General features: G+C 39.1%; 3 protein-coding genes across 6 annotated transcripts; 1 reads left to right on the top strand and 2 right to left on the bottom strand.

Annotated features, from left to right (window-relative positions):
- Positions 1-361: 361 nt before the first annotated feature.
- On the top strand, positions 362-6,871 carry LOC133518829 (C3 and PZP-like alpha-2-macroglobulin domain-containing protein 8). Of its 2 annotated transcripts, XM_061852562.1 has the most exons (8): positions 362-512; positions 2,956-3,092; positions 3,361-3,625; positions 3,708-3,919; positions 3,997-4,219; positions 5,251-5,537; positions 5,997-6,140; positions 6,451-6,871. In XM_061852562.1, exons 1-8 carry the CDS (start codon positions 497-499, stop codon positions 6,532-6,534), a joined length of 1,368 nt encoding a protein of 455 aa, XP_061708546.1. In that variant the 5' UTR covers positions 362-496; the 3' UTR covers positions 6,535-6,871. The 2 variants fall into 2 exon arrangements, with proteins under 2 accessions (XP_061708546.1, XP_061708547.1); XM_061852563.1 differs by lacking the exons at positions 3,708-3,919; positions 3,997-4,219.
- A 117-nt stretch (positions 6,872-6,988) lies between these two features.
- LOC133518830 (uncharacterized) lies at positions 6,989-10,181 on the bottom strand. The gene is made up of 6 exons (XM_061852564.1): positions 9,919-10,181; positions 9,707-9,840; positions 9,023-9,278; positions 8,561-8,802; positions 8,091-8,446; positions 6,989-7,111 (listed from the first exon to the last, which is right to left on the bottom strand). Exons 1-6 carry the CDS (start codon positions 9,932-9,934, stop codon positions 7,102-7,104), a joined length of 1,014 nt encoding a protein of 337 aa, XP_061708548.1. The 5' UTR covers positions 9,935-10,181; the 3' UTR covers positions 6,989-7,101.
- A 1,503-nt stretch (positions 10,182-11,684) lies between these two features.
- Positions 11,685-16,617, bottom strand: LOC133518831 (uncharacterized). Of its 3 annotated transcripts, XR_009799541.1 has the most exons (7): positions 16,266-16,609; positions 15,975-16,108; positions 15,145-15,400; positions 14,780-15,021; positions 14,333-14,682; positions 12,906-13,019; positions 11,685-12,282 (listed from the first exon to the last, which is right to left on the bottom strand). XR_009799541.1 is itself a non-coding variant. In XM_061852565.1 (6 exons), exons 1-6 carry the CDS (start codon positions 16,279-16,281, stop codon positions 12,186-12,188), a joined length of 1,095 nt encoding a protein of 364 aa, XP_061708549.1. In that variant the 5' UTR covers positions 16,282-16,617; the 3' UTR covers positions 11,685-12,185. The 3 variants fall into 3 exon arrangements, 2 of the variants coding, with proteins under 2 accessions (XP_061708549.1, XP_061708550.1); XM_061852565.1 differs by lacking the exon at positions 12,906-13,019 and having other exon boundaries at positions 16,266-16,617; XM_061852566.1 differs by lacking the exon at positions 11,685-12,282 and having other exon boundaries at positions 12,679-13,019.
- Between the last annotated feature and the right edge of the window lie 218 nt (positions 16,618-16,835).

Below are 16,835 nucleotides of genomic sequence, written 5' to 3' on the forward strand. Positions count from 1 at the left end.
GAAGGTCAAACATGTTTGCGTTTGTTAAAATAAACATTAATATACAATCTATTCATAGCTTAAGCTTAGGGAGTGTTACAGGTAGGACTTCGGGCTTCAAATTTTATGTAGAGGTACGCACTTATGATATGAATGACGACACTGAGCCATAGTGGACAATTCAGTAGAAACTTGATCAAATATAGGTATGCATTTTTATTTAATTACGACAAAAACAATTTAACTTTGTCAATGATGAGCTCCTTACGAGTTCAATAAAAAATACCTACATTACATACCAAAGGTAACAAGTTCATCCAGCTATGCATTAAAGAGTGAGCTCAAGGACAGTAGGTTTTCACTTTGTTTTTGTTTAACGTGGAGTATGACATCATCTGAAGTTACGTGGTCGCCGGCGTCTCCGTCGCGGCTGGACGCGGCTGCGGCCCCGTCAGTTTTGAAATAGCACTCGCGCCGCACTAACGTTAGTGCAGTGTTCCCAGTTAAACAGATCAACATGTCTAACATTATGGGTGAGTCAGTTTACGAGATGCAATACAATATCATCATGCATATAAACTCTTAACTAGCCATTAATTATAAGTAATTAAAACATTATTTGCCATTTTATAATTATTAAGCTTTAGAGTCGCAAATACCGTTGTTACTTGACACAGTGTGGATAGTTGTTTAGGTAAATTGACGCCGAATGAATTTTTCTATATATTTAGCTAGACCGGTAGCATCACTTGTATTTTTCATTAGATTATGATTGAAGACGGCACCGCAAATAAGAACCGGCTTTATTCTGGCGCAAGGCCAGCCTGCGGGTGTGGTTTGCGGCACACAAAATTCGTTCAATCAATACAATTATTTTCGTTACCTGATCCAGAAACAAGTTTACATTTGATTTTTCTTATCCTTTAAGGAACATAATCGTCCAAAGCTCTCAATGAGCAAAGTTTTGAAATGGCTCCCACACACTTGAAAAATTCAAATGCCAATGCCGTTACGTTTATGAGCTGCTCCTACCTGATTAAGTATTCCGAAATGTTTAATGATAGATTGTTTTGTTTAATCAATCTATTCATACCATACGACGTTTTATAATGAATTGTTCGTTAAATCTAATTTACTCGCTGTAAAAAAAAAACAAGCAAATTGTAAATATTTGCAAAACCGTGTGGGAGGTTGCACTTCGCAAAGTATTTTCAGTTGTCACGTAGATATTATGTTGGCATTTCGCGTGTCAGCTACAAAATAACACTCAATTAGCCGGTTTTTATCCACGCTCTGCGACATTGTTGATACCTAGATATACTTTACAAAGATGTTGATAGCATGAGATGAGATCACCAACCAGCCTACTCGCTCGTTATTGCCGATTGACGGACGCTAGGATGACATAGGTTTGCGCCTAGCTCAATTTACCAACATGGCTGAAGAATTGACTGTAAATAGATTCGCCCTTTTATTTTGTTATGGTTCGTTTAATGTATCCTGCCGCGTGTACTTGAACCCGCGGCTTCTACGATTTATTTAATAGGTACACTTACACGATTTAGATAAGACCGCACTTGTTTTTACCAGATGACACACAGAGAGGTCAGAAAAGCTCAGATGAAGTCAGAAAATAATTATAAATTCTTTAATTATGTGACATGCATTCCTACGAACAGTGTTATTTTCCTCCTAACTATTTTTACCATGTGGGTAGATATGTGCATACCTGCCAGTACAATAATATTAAGACATTAGCATTCAAGAAGCATTAAGAATTTGTTCCTCTGATATTTTAGAGGTCAATTATACGAGTAGTTGTCTATATTATTCTTACTATGCATCGCAACAGCAGTGCCGTACCTGTAATGTCATAGCTTAATTCATCGGATCTTGGATATTCCCTCCACACATTTTATGTACTAAATTATTGATCACTTACGTCCAGTACTTACAGTCTCCTGGTCAATAGGCTATTCCCAGGATCCCTTAACATTGTTTACTCTGCCGCCCTTAGTTACGGTATACCTACATCACAGAAATATGAATATATACCTACATACGTAATATATGCCATAATAACGGTACTACTCACGAATTTTCCTAATTCCAATACAACCTTGGCTAGACCTGGCACCTTCACGTTACGCTTATCGATTGCTCTATATTTCGTACAAGCACCCTGATACGACGCCGAGATTTTATTGGATGACATCAGCGTCTGACCTCTCACGCGACTAAACGAGCACCTAGCCGTTCTCGCCATACTGTAAGGAATGCTTATTGCCGAATTATTTAAACAGGTATTTTACACTATTAATTCGTTATTAGCACAAAAAGCAAATAAGACTGTTTACTTATAAAGTAAGCGCTGTATACTAAAGTTGGAATGCGTATGATGGAGCCACTCGCCCGCATACCATAGCAGTATAAATAACTATTACTTGGCCACTTACTAAATTTAGAATTCTGTTACCGAGCCAATCGGGCCCTGAATGGCAGCGAATAACCAAATAAGAGAGAAAAGTCCGCATGCCTACGCTTCTAGAATATCGTTAGAACTCTAAGGCGTGCGTGGCTTTTATTACGAATGCATTTAGGTTCGGGTCTGCAAAAAACGCACACTGAATGCTTATGGAGTAGATAGATATAAAGATAACTTCTATTTAACGACGACGTTAACATAATAGGTACTAACATCAACACACCTAACTTAGTACGTAGACCTTAATTTGTTGCATTACTTTTTGCTAATCGTTAAATAGGTCGATGATAATAGGCGACGAAGGCTACTTCATCTTTTATCTTGTTTAGGTTAGGTAGATTTTATAACCAATGTGGCTCTAAAGTGTATAGATACTAATAGTCATGGGCTAATAAAATACATTTCATTTTATAGTAAGTACACGTAGGTATTTACCTAGTTTGCCTCCAATGCCATTCGTCTTAATTATCTCTGTAACATTCCTATTTTAGATGTGGCGACGGAGGACAACCTCCAGTATCAGTTCTTCCCGGTGTCGAGCGGCTCCGTGCAGTTCAAAGTGCGCGCGCCCAACGATGCCCACATCGCGCTCACCACCAACCCACAGGAGTCAGACCCTATGTATGAGGTACGTTAAGTATTTACTTCCTTCACAACAAAAATTTCTTCTTATAGTTTCTCATTAAAGCTTGGGCAACTTCGGCATCTTAATACAACACAACACAACAACTGAACCCTCTAAATTATTCCTTGGTGAATTGCATATCCCCAAATTGATCTAGGAGCTCACGGAAACTAGGTACACAACACGTTCATATTTATTACTAACTTAAAAAACTAGATAACTTGTAAATGATTTCTAATGCTAATTCTTCCTAATGAATGTAACTTTTCAGGTCTTTATCGGAGGGTGGGGCAACACAAAGAGCGTAATCAGAAGAAACAGGACCAAACCCGAAAAGGCTGAAGCAGACACACCCGGAATCTTAAACGCTGGTGAATTTCGCGGCTTCTGGATCCGCTGGGACAGCGGCATCATCTCCGCCGGACGCGAGGGCGAGGCCATCCCCTTCCTGTCGTGGCAGGACCCGGAACCTTTTGTCGTGGGCTTCGTCGGCGTCTGCACCGGCTGGGGTGCCACTGGCACTTGGAAGATCGAAGGTATGACAAAGACCTAAGGTCCTAGCACAACTGTGGACGAAATGTACCCAACGACTCTAAATTTGCTCTTTTATCCGCGCAGAATCGCCAGAATTCGATACTCCGGACCAATTAGAATATAAATTCGGCCCGGTGGCTTGCGGAAGCTTGGAGTTCGATTACCGGGGCCCCCACAACGCACACATTTGTCTGACGAGCGCGCCGATGGAGGCCGACCCCATGTACGAAATCATGCTCGGCGGTTGGGAGAACACGCAGTCGGTCATTAGGTACTGCAGGCAGAAGCCAGACAAGGTAGTGTAGAACTCGTTGTCGGTCGTTGTTTGTTTTAGATGTGGATTTGTGCCACTATAAATGGTAAACGTCCGTAGGTGACCGTCCCGACGCCGGGGTTGATGAATCCTAACGAGTTTAAGAAGTTCTTGATCGAGTGGCGATGCGGGCGCCTCATCGTGCGGGACGGGCTGACGGGCGGCGTGCTGCTGGAGTGGCAGGACCCCTCGCCCTTCCCCATCGCGCACTTCGGCGTGCGGACGGGCTGGGGCGCGCGCGGCCAGTGGCGCATCAAGCACTTCGCCGCACCCGGCGGGCAACGTTGAGTCTCCTCTTCCAAATTGACGCTTTGATGTTCAATAGCTGCACGATACAAAATTATTAACGCTCGATGGATGTTTAGTTGATTGGCTGATATAATAATGTATCTACCTTTACTTGTAATCTAACGACTTAATTATACGTTATAAAGGGACTAGTGAGTTTCGTTGTTACATCGGTGCATTGGAGTGATGAATAGATTTGTGTGGTACGTTGGGTACATTTTGACAGTTACTATTTCTTCCGTTCTTTTGTTCTTCGCTTTAGAATGTTTTCGTTAACAGCGGTTTCTTCCTATCTAGCTCAACTCATTGTGTTAATCAGCTTGAACTATAGATGCAATGCACCAGCTAACCTTCCCATAATATGCAAAAACATACCAACGTATTTGACTATATCTAAATACGTTCATAGACCGATGACATTGAAATTTTAGTTACCTATGCATGGTTTAGACAAAAATGATTGAATTTTGTAGAGCCAATTTTGAACCTATAGAAAATTAGTTGCTAGATTTTATTTGCAGCTCTTTAACCTTTCATCCTGTTTTCAAGTTAGAAAAAAGGAGATAGTGGCTTAGTACTAATAAGTACAGATTTAATACCTAATTATAAAATTTAATATGAGTTGCCTGTCCATCCCAAACTCATTTCGGAATATATAACATGTAGAATCACGGTCTTGGTACCTAACGAAGTCACACACACGACACATCGAAATCACAGTCCTGTATCACGTCACAATATTAACAAATACACATCACTAATATCTAAGCATCACACGCAAGCAAATTAGACTGGTTATAGTAGCTAATTTTACTAACAAAAAACCATGCCCGATAAGCAAGTCGAGTCGTACGGTAAAGAAAACAATGGCCGTACTTTTACTATATGTATTAGCAAGACTAGTTCAAACGCTTAATTGGTATCACAGGGCCTTACCTCGTCTTAAGATGGCTTTACCAATCGACACGCTGCTGGCATGGTGAACAGCCTTATGGTACAGAAAACTACAACTAATTAGTTTTCCAGTGCCTCCATCCGCGCCTCAAGCGGCAGCTCTGTACGCGTCGCCACCCGGCTACCCCGGCGGAGCGAGCTACCCCGCCGCGAGCCCGGCGGGCGCGCAGTGGGTGGACGCGGCCGGCGGGCAGGTGCCGCCCGGCGCCGTGGTGGGCGGCCAGGACGTGTCGGGCGAGCCCATGTACGTGGCGCGCGCGCAGCACGAGGGCGCCCAGCTGCCCGGCAAGCTGGTGGCCAGCCACGGGTGCGCGTACGTGCCGTGGGGAGGACTCGAGAACGGCAAGGCCGAGTACCAGGTCGGATATAGTTCTTTTTACAAGCTTTTATTTAGTTTCACCTGTCCCGTTGTCTGTCTGTAATCATATCTTGCAAGTTAAATTTGATCCACTTCCCGGTTTCCGATTGGGCTGAAAATTTACATACATATAGTAGTAGTAGGGTGACAATGCAATATTATGGTACCATCGAGCTGATCTTGATCTGATGATGGAGACCAGAGGTGGACATAGGAACTCTGTGATAAAACAACGCAACCTAATTGTGTTTGGGGTTTTTAGAATTGGCTCGATGAGTATTACTTGCCTGTGGAAAGAAAAGTACAGTCAGCGATAAAAGCTTGTAACAAATTTTTTTTTTTTTCCAAAAACTTATTGTAGCATAAGTGCTTCCTTTGTATAACCTACAGTACAAATACGTCTTATTTCCGAGCCTTATACACGACATGTACTTATTCTAACTTTCACCTTTACCTTCAGGTGCTAGTAGGCGGCCCCAACAACTGGGTGCCGGCCAGTGGCTCCGCCATCCCGCCCGGCGCGTTCCAAGCCGGCCAGTCAGAGGACGGCGAGCCCCTGTACGTGGGCCGTGTGCGCCACGAGGGCAGCCTCACCGTTGGCAAGGTACCTACGTACTAATATTTTAACTAGTTGTCATAAACCTAACTCAAAACCTCGAGTGTACTCTGCTTTCGTGCTGTTAGAAGCAGATAATCAGCTGTCGACCATCACTTTTGTAGATAGTGGCATGAGGTATCTACACAGCATATACCACCTTGCTTACGTGTTATGGCAACATATTGTTAATTGATAGATAAATTACGAGCATAATAATTACTTTAAAGAAAAATTTGTGCTTAAAATGAATTGGTTACGTACAATAAGTACGATGATTCGGAAATTTTTATTTCACATTTATTTTATCTTACCTCAGGTCCAGCAGTCGCACGGCACCTGCTACATCTCCTTCGCCGGCCAAGAGCTCGGCTTCCCAGACTACGAGATCCTAGTGGCTTAAGTGTTTAAGGTCGAAAATAAGTTGAATGTCCTGCCAGCTTTATACAATATTTCACTCACACTGAAGCGTCCCACGAAAGTACATTCAAATTTCGACTTTTTGATTGAACACTAAGTAAGATCTTCCGATCTGCAAAATTTGTGGTCCCACAGGGTGCTTAATTAGATTCCACGCTGGCGTGTTATTGGTGCTTGTGTGAGTCAATGAGTTGTAGGCAGTTCTCCATGCTATGACTATGTTTATTGCACTGCATAATATTGTAGTTATTATTGTAATCATGTTAACATACACGTAAACATGTTAAAAATTATATTTTTATTAAATTATTTTTAATTTATACTTTTTTTTCTTTGAACCTGAGTTATAAGTGTTATTTTTTAAGAAATAAAAAGTTTTAACACAAACTCGACTTTATTAATAAATAACTTAGTGAGATCGAACAGATATAATTAATAATTACTTACCTACTGAAAACAGGACTAGGCTTTAAGTATAAGAATGTTCCATTTTCATATTAAGTTAAAATATTTTATCGTCTGAAGAAAACCAGAGCAGCCTTCAGGATCTTCAGAAGGCACTGCAAATAAAATAAAACAATCTTATCAATATGGGTTTCTAATTGAGAAAGGTATGTTGAGATGGTTTGGAAACGTGGAAAGAATGAGGGAGGCTAACAAAGAGAGTGTATAAGGGAGAAGTAGAAGAGAAAGCCGGAAGGGGTATACCTCGGCGGACTTTCAATGATTAAATCGGGGAAATCCTGTAGAAAGGCCAGGTGAAGAGCACCCTAAGCCGGCGAGCGTGTATGAAGAATGTTAATATGAAAGTGAAGGAAGCGCGAAAGCGGTATGTCAGGATCGTAGCAATAGCAAGTGGAAATTCGTGGTCACTCCCTACCCCACCATAAATTAAAGGAATGTCTGAATAAATAATTGTTTGAATATACCACAAGATTCAAGAACTTATTTGTCCTATTTACATACATTCTTGACTAAATAGGTATATGCTAATGAAAATCAGAACAAGCAGAATCAAAATATATCCTAAAATTAAAATTTCGTATCTGCCTCTCTATCGCTCGAATAAGATAAAGCTCGAAAAAGTGATAGTGAGGGAAATAACGAAATTTCGATTATCGACATACGCGGCCGTAGGCCCTCAGAATGGGAGGGCGATTGACCAGTGCTGCTGGTTTGAACTCGTAAAATAGTAATTGTAGTTTTGTGTAAATAGATTATACATGTATTAATAGTATTACCGAATTGCAAATCATCAATTCATTAGATAAAACCTGGCAAAAATAGAGATCGTCTGGCAAGAATATGTACGTCTATGAGGTCTGATTATTTTTATGGGCACTAAAAGTTTTTTTTTAACATATACTATCTCACATACCCATAACTGACATTCTAAATTTAAGATTCGTGTTGGTAGCCCTAAATATATCATGAATGATAAATTTTTCACTCCCCTGTGTTGCTAACTTACCACTTGGTCAATAGGGGGAAGTGATTATTATTTTGGGTCCAAAAAGTTAAAATGTTTCAAACACTTACACATTCTCCTCATCAGTTTCATTGGAGTAATCGGAGTCTGGCACATCATACTCCTCAATATCTGGCTGCACATATGACACTCTGTCCGATACGAATATTTTGTTAACGCATCTGTCATTTTCTTTTGGAGAGACCAAGACCTCGAACTTTTTCATGGATATTTCTCTGCCTTCATAGGGTATGTAGCAAACTTTGTGTGAAGGTGCTACTTTGCCAGGGATGAGATGCCCCTCGTACAAGGCGCGCCCGATGTAGAGCCTCTCGAGGTTTTCTTCAGAATAGCCAGCAATGAACGCACCTACTGGTATCTTGTCATCACAGGTGGGGACCCAAAATCCATCAAAGCCACAGAGAAGCTGTAAATAAGATGAACGGCTGATAAAATTGGTGTATTCCTATTTGTGCCCACTGGGCATTTTTCATTGCCATGAGGTTGACAATGTCAAATTATCTACTTATGTTAAAATTACCTCAAACTCAGATTTCTCAGTAGACTGTCCTCCCCAAGGTATATAAGCCTTGCCCACAGAGCGTGCATACTTTCCAGGGGTCACTGAGCCCCTGTGCTTGGCTCGGGCGATGTACAAATTCTCTTTCTCAAACCCGCCCACTAGCAGCTCTTCAGGCAGATCTTGTCCAGGCTCATATGCGACCCACTGAAGCTCACTACCTGTTATGGGTTTGAATTTGGTCTTTTCTAATGGTGGTGGTACTGAAACATTCAAAAATAAAATTAGTAAAACTATTCTATTAGTCTTACTTTCAAATATGGCTAATGAAAGTAATGGTTGGTTGAATACTAAACGAAAATTAAATAAGAATACTTAATACTAAAATAAATAATAATATAGTAATGTTTTATTGTCAAGCATGCATGTGAACAAAAATAAAACATAATTTATAGTTTATAGACATAATATGGTTGCAATTACTTTCAAACCTCCAGTGCACAGGATTTCTCTGCTCAACAACTGAGAATGTAACATACTTCATGTCATGCACGTCACTGACACAGGACACTATGGGATCATAGTGTCCATCTCTGCCGAGACGCACATAGCCATTGGACCAGGTTAGCCAGAACTTGCAGTATTCATCGGCATTAAGAATGCCGGGTGTGCTCGCTGACTCACAGTGACGACTGCTCATCTTCTTGATAAAGCATCGCTGCCCTTCCCCCAATACTATCTAAATGGATTATAAGCAAATTTGTTTAAAGACTGAGACTTCTTAGTGTTTATAAAAAGTAAATAGTTGCATTGTTGTAACGCGGACCTTACGTACCAAACAATTGAAAACTGTAACATATCAATGTCATTTTGAACATTGTTTGGGCAAGATAATACTTATGTTTAGTAGCAAATGTGTAAATTCATACTAAACACTAATGCAAACAGGCCCTAAGACAAGTGTACACACTCACAGAGGCCTTATCAGATAAAAAGAAATTATTGATTATCTATCTTGAAATGGAGTTGATTAGAATATTACCAGTGTCTTTGAGAAAGTTACTTAATTTAAGCTCAGGAATTCACCCTTAAATTAACGGAAATCAAAAGACATGGTGTATATAAAAGTAAATAAATAGGTTACACAAAAATGTGTGGATATTTTACCCAAAAGTCGCAGTTGTTGGCCGGTTTACGAGACAGCCCTAACGCAGCATTGCCAGATGCTTTGACTTCAAATGCCAGGGTATTACTTGTGATTTTGTAGAATGCATTAAGATGTTTCGGCCAAGTTGTGATTTCTAAATAATATTGTTTTTATTAGGAGCAATAGACAGTAATAACAATATAAATAAATATGTTTATAAAATGTAACTTACCCACTAAATCACCCATTTATACCAAAAATAAATAAGTAAAAGAACTGTATCTGTATATCACCGGTTAAATAAATAAAACTTTATTAACTAGTACTTTTACCGACTTTTAACTGACGCTGCATATGATTGGCAATACAATAGGTATAAGAATTACCTAATCAGAAAAATCTTACTACCACAGAGACCCTGAACATGAATGTTAAAACAATAAGACGAAATTTAATTTCAATATTAAGTTTTATTGATGAATGGACACCGACTTTTATTTGTCAATAAAAATAATGACATGACAGTAAGTGACATAACTAGAGATGTACCTTTTACCGATAAATAGCATTCGTTTGGTATCGATATCCCTTGCGCTTGCCAAATAATTGCACACAGTGCATGGAACCAGCGCATGTTGTGCAAACCACACACCTTGTAAGTAAGTAAGTTGTAAGTTAAGTACCTTGGTCCTTTGGTCAGACTCTACCTAGATATTTTATGCTAAAAAGCTTCACACAAAAAGCCGAACTACGAGGCAAGAGTGCATAGATTAGTATATATTATTACTGTAATAGATAAGTAGCTCTCGGCGATTTCAGGGCTGCTACCGGGAAAATCGTAATTCGTCAATTGCGGGCATTTTTCTCTGTCACTCTAATTACGTCTTAGTGAGAGTAAAAGAGAAATATCCCAGCAATTTGCGAATTTCGGTTTTCGCGGTAGGCCCCCAGAGGGCATAACGCGAATAGTAAAATTTCGGGCATATTTCTCTTTTACTCCAATTAAGGCGTAATTAGAGTAACAGAGATAATAGTTGCTCCAAGTTTACGAACTTACTTTTCACCATCTTTTCACGGTTATAGCTAGGGTTAGGCTAGGGCTAGGGCTTAAAGAACAGAAATACGGTACATTTACGATCAAATTGCGGGACTTGGGTATAAAATGCGTGACCCTTTTACCCAGCCTATTAAGGGTAAGGTATATTGGCTGTCAACGTATTGAAAGGCATAAAAAATTAAACCAGATTCACTTCCTAAACATACGTGCAGTGAGTATTCACTTTTGTCGCAGGCGATGCCGCTTAGCACAATTATTCCTTGGGTCTAAAATGGGACAATCGGCGTCCCGCCCGCGCCCTTAACGGTACGCATACTCTAGGGCTCCGAACGGGACGTCCCACGTACAGCGAGACGGTTGGCAACCCTAGTCATAGCCCCGGTGGCAGCATGGTTACATTTTTATCGCTTGTCACTATGCCCGTCACTTTCACGCTTACATACTTGTTAGAACGTGACAGACATGGTGACAAATGTTAAAGAGCCAGCCATCTTAGCCATACTGATTAAAACAAAAATATATTTTTCAGCACACCAACTGGTAAAGGCCCTCATGATTGTTCAAAAACTAATGTTGAAAAAGAAAGTTGCATTTTATCCACATGTCGGGCAAGTTAATCAGATGCAAATTTTGAGTTGTTTTCTTGTGTTGGCTGGTAGAATTGACTTTTAAATGATAATTTTTTTATTACGTTCATTTGGAATTGATTTGGTTTGATTTTTTTGGTATTTCATAGTTAGTATTTTGCTCGCGTTGATATGGTGACAATTTTTGTGTTTGCCCTCGGAGGAAAAGTTTGTATAACCCACGTGCCATGAAAACCTCGCTTTCTCGCTACGCTCGTGGTTCAATTTTGGAATCTTTCGCTTGCTCGGGTATCAATGTTAGCACGAGCGGTTAAACAACAACTTGCCCCCTTATAAAACAAATAAATATTGTCATGTGTTCATTATGTTTTTTTTAATTATTACAAATACAATACGTAACTTTTTAGGTAGATGGGATAACATTATACACTATTAAATTATCTAAAAGGAAATCCAGAAACTTACATTCACTTATCACCCAGTTATGAATGGCGATTATGTTACTTAATTAATAGTAGCGAGGTAGCTAGAGACAAATACAATCGTAAAGCATGTCTTCTTTTAACCATCTTGAAATACAGAGAACCACTGTCATATTATTTTACTTACATACACTACTTATTTAACTGTATTAATGCTCCTTTTAACAAGGACACCTTTCTTATAATAACAGGACACGAATACAAACAATGTAAATATAATGATTACTAATTAAGTTAAACTTTCTCATGCCAAGCCGTTCAGTGAAAAAGGGATGTATATTGTATATTAATATTTTGCTTAGTTATCCCCTGAGCAATATATAGTACAGTTTCCCCATCAACTGAAGACTTAGGGCCCACTTGAGCAGTATTTTCAGTCTTGTAGGGCGCGTCGTTGGCGTCGGCGCCTCCGACGAAACAGCCGGCGCATGCCTCTAGTCCAGAGGTAGCGAGTTCCACAACCGAACCTCCTAAAATACATACACATTAGGCAAAAGCATTATTTAAAACTTCCCTATCCTCCTGGGTCCTAGTGACGTCATCTTTCCTGATCCTAGCCTGGAGTCCCATCCCAACCCTGTCATGGGGTTTCACGAGGCTAGAGTGAGCGTGCGTGAAAATATATAGGAAGTTGATAAGAAGCCGCAAGGTCCTACAAACCCTACGCGCACGATCTATTTAAATAAAAGTTTGGGCAGGGTGGTCAGGTCAACCAATATAATCTCAGTGTTTACACTACTTATTTACCCTGAAATATCGCGTCAAACGTTTTTCGAAATTACATGTATAACATTGTCGCTAAGGCTGACCGAAGATCTTGTTAATGTGTTAATACTCTTAGAGTTACTTGAATTCAAAAGTAAAGGTCAACTTCCAGAAGCCAGTTTATTACAATTTGTTTTGACAGTAAAATAACATTATTAGAATTAAATCAAACTCTTTTAATGATCATTAATAAGAATACAAAAATTACAAATGGTTTAATTACATTACAAATAACAATAACAGAAAGGAAAACTTTTTTAGACCGTGTAAATATATTTTAATAGTACGTGCTTATAATATTAGTATACTTAATAAAACATTTTGACACCTTGGTACGGTTGCTTCCTGAGTTTGATAGGTATATAAGATCTAATTCTAATACATGATAATTAAAATGTATTAGAACATGTAAACTGGGCCGTCAGGTTCAGCTCCCTCCGCACTAAAAATAGAAAGCATGACCAAAACTCAAGTAACTTGTCAAAGGTCGCACTAAGCCCCGTTTCCACAGCTGTGTTTAGGTACATATATTAAACTTTATTACACAATAAAAATAAGTATTAAAAGCGGTCAACTAGATTGCCAAACAGAGTTTGAAAGAATTGGCGAGAAAAATTAATACAATCACAACATACAAATAACACGTTACTTACTTACTTGATATTTAAGGGCTATTTCTAAAAATAAATATATGATGTTTATTTAGTTATCTGCAATAATTTACGGGGTGAATATATAGGTCATACTGAGCAACTTTTTGAACGAAAAAAATTGGCTGGTTCATATTTTGTCTGTCTGACATTTTCTATGGGAGAGTAAATTTTTTTTCGCTATTTCGGGGTTGGTCCCATAGTATACGTTGCTCAGTATGACCAATATATACAGCCCGTAAATTACTGCAGGTGACTAAATAAACACTCTGTATATAATAACATACTTATACAAGTTCATATAATTACTAAGGTACTTGGTAATAAAGTTCTGATCAAGATTAGGTACTTTTGGTTATTCCCAGTGGCGGGGCAAGACCAAAATGTATGTGGGCAAGGTACATTTAACGAGGCCCTTTCGTGGTACAAGAAATAACGAACATTTTTACGTTCTGTCCGAGGTATGCCTATTTGAGGCGCGAGGCCCCTTGGACCGCGAGGCCGTAGGCGGTGACCCACGTCGCCCACGCCAAACGCCGCCTCTGGTTATTCCTAAAACGTACCTACCTTTGTTTCTACCAGTGGAAACGAGGCTTAGTTTGCTTAGAACAATAAACGCACTATATAATACTGCACAGTATAATAGCTGTTGAATTCCATTATATTTAAACTGATCTCTTTTTTTTATAAAAGTTTATTTACCTTGCGTTAATATTTGATACTTACATTCGATTATATGACTTGGGTTCTTAGCAAATTGTTGCGCACTTATCGTCAGGTGACAAGCAAAACGCCTGGGTAAATATATTCCTTCTGCTTTATAAAGGCAAAGGCTTCAAGATTTATAGAAATGTATGCACCTTAACCTTGTCGTAGGTATACGCGATGGAGTAGCTACGCGTGGGCGAAGCGGCCCCTCGCCCACGGCCTCGCACTTGAGGGGGCCTCGCTGAAACCACCAACCCTTTTAAATGAATACCTTAATACGTCTACTGCTAAATTAGTTCACGCTACGCCATTGCGTTTTTGACTACCAACACTAGCATACTTAGAATTCAACAGCTATTTGGTAAGATGTAAATTATAGATAATTATTTTCACTTACAACGGCTCTTCGTCGGTATCATTAGATATATCTGAATCTGCCACGTCATAATCTTCCATATCAGGTTGCCAACATCTGTCTGTTACGTAAACTTTATTAACACATCTTTCGTTTTCAGTTGGGACGACTAGAACTTCATATTTCTTGGAGCCCACTTCTCTGCCTTGGTAAGGGAAGTAACATACTCGATGTGACGGTTGGATTTTCCCAGGAATGAGGTGTCCCTCATGTTCTACCCTGCCGATATAGAGTCTTTCTAGCGCGTCTTCGGAATGGCCTGCGACGAAAGCTCCTACAGGTATTTTATCCTCTACAGCTGGTTTCCAGACTCCGTCAAAACCGCACAGGACCTGTACACGGTTAAGATAATTCCATTAAAAATTTGCCTAATATAATATATATATACCTGGAAAGAAAACAGTTTGACTTAGTTGTCAGTGAAAATACCTCAAATTCCTGTTTCTCATTAGCTTGTCCTCCCCACGAAACATACGCTTTTCCAGCAGAAAACACGAACTTCCCGGGCGTCAGGGAGCCCCGGTGTTTTGCCCGAGCAACATATAGCCTTTCACCCTCAAAGCCCCCCACCAGAGGCTCTGCCGGGAGCTCCTGCTCCGGTTCGTACGTCACCCACTGAAGGTCACATCCTGTTATGGGTTGGTGATTTAGTTTCTCTGCTTGTGGTGGTACTAGAACAGGAGAAAGTTTATTAGCTATGCGGCAACCACATAAAGACTACCTACAAATTTAATTAAAAGTCCTACACCAGCAATAAATTAAAGTGAATGTTTTTAATTTAAAAAATCACTCACTTTCAAATCGCCAGTGGACAGGGTTCCTCTGCTCCACAACCGAAAATGTAACATATTTAATATCATTTATGTCATTGGCACATGTAACAATGGCATCAGAGTAACCATCTCTGCCGAGGCGCACACAGCCGTTGGCCCAAGTCAACCAAAACTTGCGGTATTCCTCCCCGCTGAGGATCCCAGGAGTGTTTGCTGTCTCTCTACGAGAGCTATTGTGCTTCTTAATCCAGCATTGCTGCCTTTCACCCATAACAATCTGAGAAAAGTACAGAAAAGTAATCATTTATTGATTTTTCTCATACAAGATTTTGTAATACATTTTATAATGACAGTGATAATAATGCAATTTTAATTCATAGTATGTAAGTGTCATAATCACTTATGTTAACCAATGAATTTCTCAACAATATAACTTTATAATTTTTGTGCATATTGAACAGCATGAATTGAACAGTTTCCCTCTGAATCTCGAATTTTGCTTCTGTCACTTAAGTTTTCTATTTCCCAAACACCTTTAAAAAAATGTGATTACTACCCCGCCTATCTCTATAATAGTTGATCTTAGAAGAAATGGCACATGACAATAGATACTTATTTTAACACTTCTTAAATAATAATGTATTATAAGAAGTTGGTGTTATGTTGACAAAAAAAAACACTGAAGTATCCAGAACGACCCCCCTTTCTCCAACTGATAAACTAGCAAATACACGGTGTGAAGCTAAATAACAGTGTGTAAAAATTATATTTATGAATTAATCCTTATGAAGTGTCACAAGTCATGGTAATGTTAGCTTTAAAAACTGAGGGTTTTTTAAATGTTATATTACCCAAAATTCACAGTCATTAGCTGGTTTCCTTGACAGCCCTATTGCAGCATTGCCGTTAGCCATCACTTCAAAAGCCAGGGCATTACTTGTGATCTTGTAAAATGCATTCAGGTGCTTGGGCCATGTTGTTATTTCTAAAACAGAATACAAATGCATTGCATAATATAATGTCATCACTCATAACATTACTGCCGAAGGTTCTAAGTATAGGAAAAACAAATTAAGGATGGTCATTTGTGGTGTATAAAAATTAACATTATTAAGAAAAAATATTATTTTAAACAAACTTACCTATTAAGTCTCCCATGATGAAGTGACAACAAGATATAATCTACGTAAACAATGTACGATATACGTCAATTTCACTGGTATGTATATATATTCATAAGCCGGAAAAACAAAGCCCCTCGCAAAATTAAAACAACAATTTAAAACACCGATCGCGAAAAAAGTTAATTCGAAATATTACTTATCAAGGGAATGTTAATGACTACGTACAACAGCTGTTTTACATACAATCTTCAATTATTATTTCAATTTGTTTGGAAATAATAAGTGATAATGTTTCGAAGAAAATCTGAGTCATAGCACAGGGAAACCTAATTAAACTCAAACAAAACTCAAAATAACAAATTAACAATACATGAGACAAGACAGTTAATTTTTTTTTTTCAATTATGGCCTGGATGCGTGTCTTTTAAGCCAAGACAGTGACACTATTGACGCGTTTTAAAGTTTTAACTATAAAATTATTTGCTCTAGCAATACCTACTGCGTACACACCGGGTACACAAACACGAAAAGATAGAGAAGTCATATGACAACTCACCTAATAGAGAGAGATAGTTAACAATCGATTGT

The sequence above is a fragment of the Cydia pomonella genome, chromosome 6 (assembly GCF_033807575.1).
Source record: "Cydia pomonella isolate Wapato2018A chromosome 6, ilCydPomo1, whole genome shotgun sequence".
In the NCBI taxonomy this organism is placed as follows: domain Eukaryota; kingdom Metazoa; phylum Arthropoda; class Insecta; order Lepidoptera; family Tortricidae; genus Cydia; species Cydia pomonella.